General features: G+C 42.1%; 1 protein-coding gene across 1 annotated transcript; it reads left to right on the top strand.

Annotated features, from left to right (window-relative positions):
- Window positions 1-3,760, top strand: LOC117634901 (B3 domain-containing protein At2g36080-like). The gene is made up of 3 exons (XM_034369180.1): window positions 1-1,135; window positions 1,681-1,904; window positions 3,167-3,760. The coding sequence occupies exons 1-3, from the start codon at window positions 295-297 to the stop codon at window positions 3,215-3,217; spliced, it is 1,116 nt and encodes a 371-aa protein (XP_034225071.1). The 5' UTR covers window positions 1-294; the 3' UTR covers window positions 3,218-3,760.
- The last annotated feature ends 338 nt before the right edge of the window (window positions 3,761-4,098 follow it).

Here is a 4,098-nt window from a genome sequence, read left to right on the forward strand (position 1 = left end):
CTCTCTCTATCTCTCTCTCTTGTTGTCATATCTTATAGGGTGGGTAGCTAGCTCTAGCTAGCTAGCTAAAATATCAAATAGTTCTCACAGTGACACGGTCCTTACATCAAACCCATAATCTGCACGCCTACACCGTCCCTTGCTCCCACACCTTCCCCTGTAGAGTACCTAAAGTTAAGCTTTGCCTTTGCCTTTGCCTTTGCCTCTGCTTTTGCCTTCCTCAACCCCAAGCCAAACTATTCTTCCTTCCATCTATAAAACCCATTTCCTCAATTTCTCCATCTCTCGCCAAACATGTCCATAAACCACTTTTCCTCAGACCACCCAGAAACCCAGTGGTGGCCTAACACTGCCCACCAACAACAACAAGACTCCTCCAGACCCCATTTCCTCCCTCAATTTTATCAAGACACCCACCACCACAATTACCAGGCTTGGCTCAACTCCCAAGAACAACCCACACCCATGTCCCCTACTCCTCCCACCCCTACCACCCTCAATTTCAATCTCAACCAAAACGACGCCGAATCAGACCACGCCAACCAATTACAGCACCACCTCCTCCTCCAATCCTCCCCGCCGCTCGACGACCACGACGAGGAGAACGAGCCCATGTTCGAGAAGCCCTTAACCCCTAGCGACGTCGGGAAGCTGAACCGCCTTGTCATCCCCAAGCAGCACGCGGAGAAATATTTCCCACTCGGTGGGGGCGACTCAGGGCTCCTGCTGAGTTTCGAGGACGAGTCGGGTAAGTCCTGGCGCTTCCGCTACTCCTACTGGAACAGCAGCCAGAGCTACGTCCTCACCAAAGGGTGGAGCCGCTACGTCAAGGAGAAGCGCCTCGACGCCGGCGACGTCGTTTTGTTCGAGCGCCGCCGCTCACACACCGAACGCCTCTTCATAGGCTGGAGGCGCCGCTCCGCTGCCGCCACTCCCTCGGCCCACGATAGCGGGCCTGGCGCTACGCAGGTTAGCGGAGGAGCGGGCGAGAGCAGCGGTAGCGCGGGGGGCTGGACCAGGATGTTCTATTCTGCGCCGCATCATAATAATAGTGATGGTGGTTCGTCTTATCCTGCGCACCAGTATCATAATCATAGTGTGGCGCCATACCCACCTGACTGTCTTCATGCAGCAGGTAATGTATATCCTTTTAATTATTTTATTTTATTTTTTTAAAAAATACCCTATCTCTTACTATTTATTTATCTTCAAAAAATTATTTTGCAAAACATTTGTATTTTTTGTTGGTTTATACAGGCACATGAAAATGTGAAAACACCCTCCTATCACTCGGGAGGAACGGCTTTTCAACTGGATTAAAAAAGAACTAAAAAAATGCGTTCACATTCTCGATTTGTCATTCTATATTCGTTTTCATTTCCGGAGTATAAAACGAAAAATTTGGAGTGTGAATATATTCTTCTTTTTGTAAATTCTTTTGTTGTTGTGTCAGTCGAGATGGTAAATTAGACTTTTTTTTTAATCCACCATAAAAATGTGATAATTTGTAAGATCGCTCTTTTGTCAAAATTAGGGACCCAAATAAATAAATACAATTTTGTTTGTACTGTTGATTTGATTGGTAGCTCAAGTTCAAAGGAATTTTGTTTTGTCTGTTGTGGTAAGCCCTGATTGGAGGCATTAATTACATGCATGTATTTGTATATATCGTTATTGCAGGGTCTGGTGTCCAGAACATGAGTCAAACGACGTCGTCGGTTGGGAGCTCGAAGATACTGAGGCTGTTTGGGGTGAACTTGGAGTGCCAGCAGCAGGCTGAGCACGAGTCCGAGCCATCCACACCCGATGGCTCGTCGTCTTTGTCCATGTCATCGAGCCAGGGTCCAACCCCACACCACCACTTGTACCCCCGAGCTGCTTATGACTATGCTGCAGACCAGAGGGTACGTGTACCCCCGAAAACCACTTTCATTAATTATCCTAATCATTATTATTATTATGCTACTGTTCATGTGTTTGACCTCTTGGTTTTATATAATAATATTATTGTGGTACCATTTTCTTTTTTATGAAAAGAAAAAGAAACCATTTTGTTTCCTCTAATGAGACAGATTATGGGGTTAAGGGTCTTAGGAAATTAGTAAACTACATGGTCTCCTTTCTCCCCAACAAGTGATCATACCTAAAGGGATTTGATTAGTGGGTGATTAGTATCACTATCGTTTCAATTAGTAGGGTTTGAACTTATTGGTTTAGGTAGTGAGATTTATATTTCAATCAACGGTTCATAATTGTTGACGTGTAATATACGCAGTAATTATTAAAGTTGATTAATTAATATCTTTAATGTGATTTGGAAGTCAACTAATTTGGACTCTTTTTTTGCCAAAAATTGACAACTTTTCGGTCTACGATTGTGCCAAAAGAATGCCTGGACCCAACCCAAAGTCACCTAATTAAGAGTTGAGTTGATTTGAATAATTGATAAAAACAACACCACCGCAAAAGCGTGAGGGCAGCTTTTGTGGACTGGACTGGCTTGAAACTCTTTTTTCCCATGAAATGAAACCCCAAATTTGATTTGCCCTTTTCTTTCTTTCTTTTGTCCTTCTACTCCTAGATTAGCCACATACACAAACATGAGCTGTTATGCCGCGTGGAATATTTTAGGCACCGCCCCTCTCTCTCTCTCTCTCTCTAAGGCGGGCATCTGTTTGTTTATTATAGAGTTGATCTATAATTTTCCTAGTTTTGAACATTCTACTTTTTCTGGCTTTTTGTTTTTCTTCCCACATTTGGAACTTTTTCCTAAAGTAGAACATAATAATGTGACATGTTAATTACCTTAAGAAAATACTTCTCTCATTCTTATAGGGTAAGTAAGAGCTTTTACATTCTTGTCAACAGTGGTGTTGAATGTGTGCATAATTTTTTTTTTTATATTTCTAATAAATAATTTTTACATATATGTCATATTATAATTCTCAGAAAAGAGACAAGTAGCTCTATAACTTAATTAATATTTTATACAGGGTTCAGAGTTGCAATTATTTAATTATGATGCCGCCCAAAATTAATTGATGTTTGATGGTCAAGTTAGTAGGCAGCAGAAAATAGGGTGGGCTGGGTAGCGAATAAGGAGGCATGTAGACAGAAAAATGTAATGTAATTGATTTTGGTGTGTTTTGTTTTGTGATTGTAACAGGATTTCAGTTTCTCCCGAGATGGGAATCCCATGAGAAATCGCCGAGGATAAAAGATCTGTAGGATATGACGTCCCTTTGATTGACTCCTATATTTTAATTTTTAACCCACTTGGAAGAAAAAAACCCATTCTTTAATTGTCAGTTCAGTCCCCACCAGAAGAGAAGGCAAAAAAGAAGAAGAGAGGGTACATTAGTACATATAAATATATAATATTAGAAAAAGGAGAAAAAAAATCCCAGATTTTCAGGTCAGGTCAAGTAAGTTTGGGCAAAGGCAGGGGAGAAGGGGAACCAAAAGGAAGGTGGAGTGGTGGTGGGGAAGGAAGGACAACAGAAGAGACACTCTGTTTGCTTCTACTTCTGCTGCTGCTGTGCTGCAGGTAAAATGGAAAATTATGGGTGGGGTCCACTGGGGGGGGGGGAAACATAGAGTAAGTAGAGCTGACGTCATCCTTGCTTCTTCCATGGAAAATGATGGGAAATATTTTCTGGGTCTTTGAAAGTTGAGGAATCTTTTTTTTTTTTTATAGTTATTTATTTAGGAGACACTGTTGAGATTCTGGCTGGAGATTTTGGATATGGTGATAATAATGGAATGGAAGGAAGGTTATGGTGGTGGTGGAGGTGGAGGTGATTGGTGGGTGGGTGGGTGGAGATAGTGAGTGGGTGCGTGGACTTAGAATAGATGGGTGACAGCCAGCCAGCCAGCCAGCCCAGTTTGTCTTTCCAATTGTACTAGCTGGAGAGAGCCCATACCATGCCACATTCTCCTTTGCCCCGTTGCTTCTTTGCTCCTTTTGCTTTTGTCTAATTTGTTTTAGTTGTTTTATTTACTCTCTCTCTTTAATCCAATCCAATGTAGCTATCTAATTAAGCTCTTTTTGATGCTCTCTCCTACTACAATTTGCATGGTAATGACAAGTCGACAAGT

The sequence above is a fragment of the Prunus dulcis genome, chromosome 7 (assembly GCF_902201215.1).
Source record: "Prunus dulcis chromosome 7, ALMONDv2, whole genome shotgun sequence".
Lineage (NCBI taxonomy): Eukaryota > Viridiplantae > Streptophyta > Magnoliopsida > Rosales > Rosaceae > Prunus > Prunus dulcis.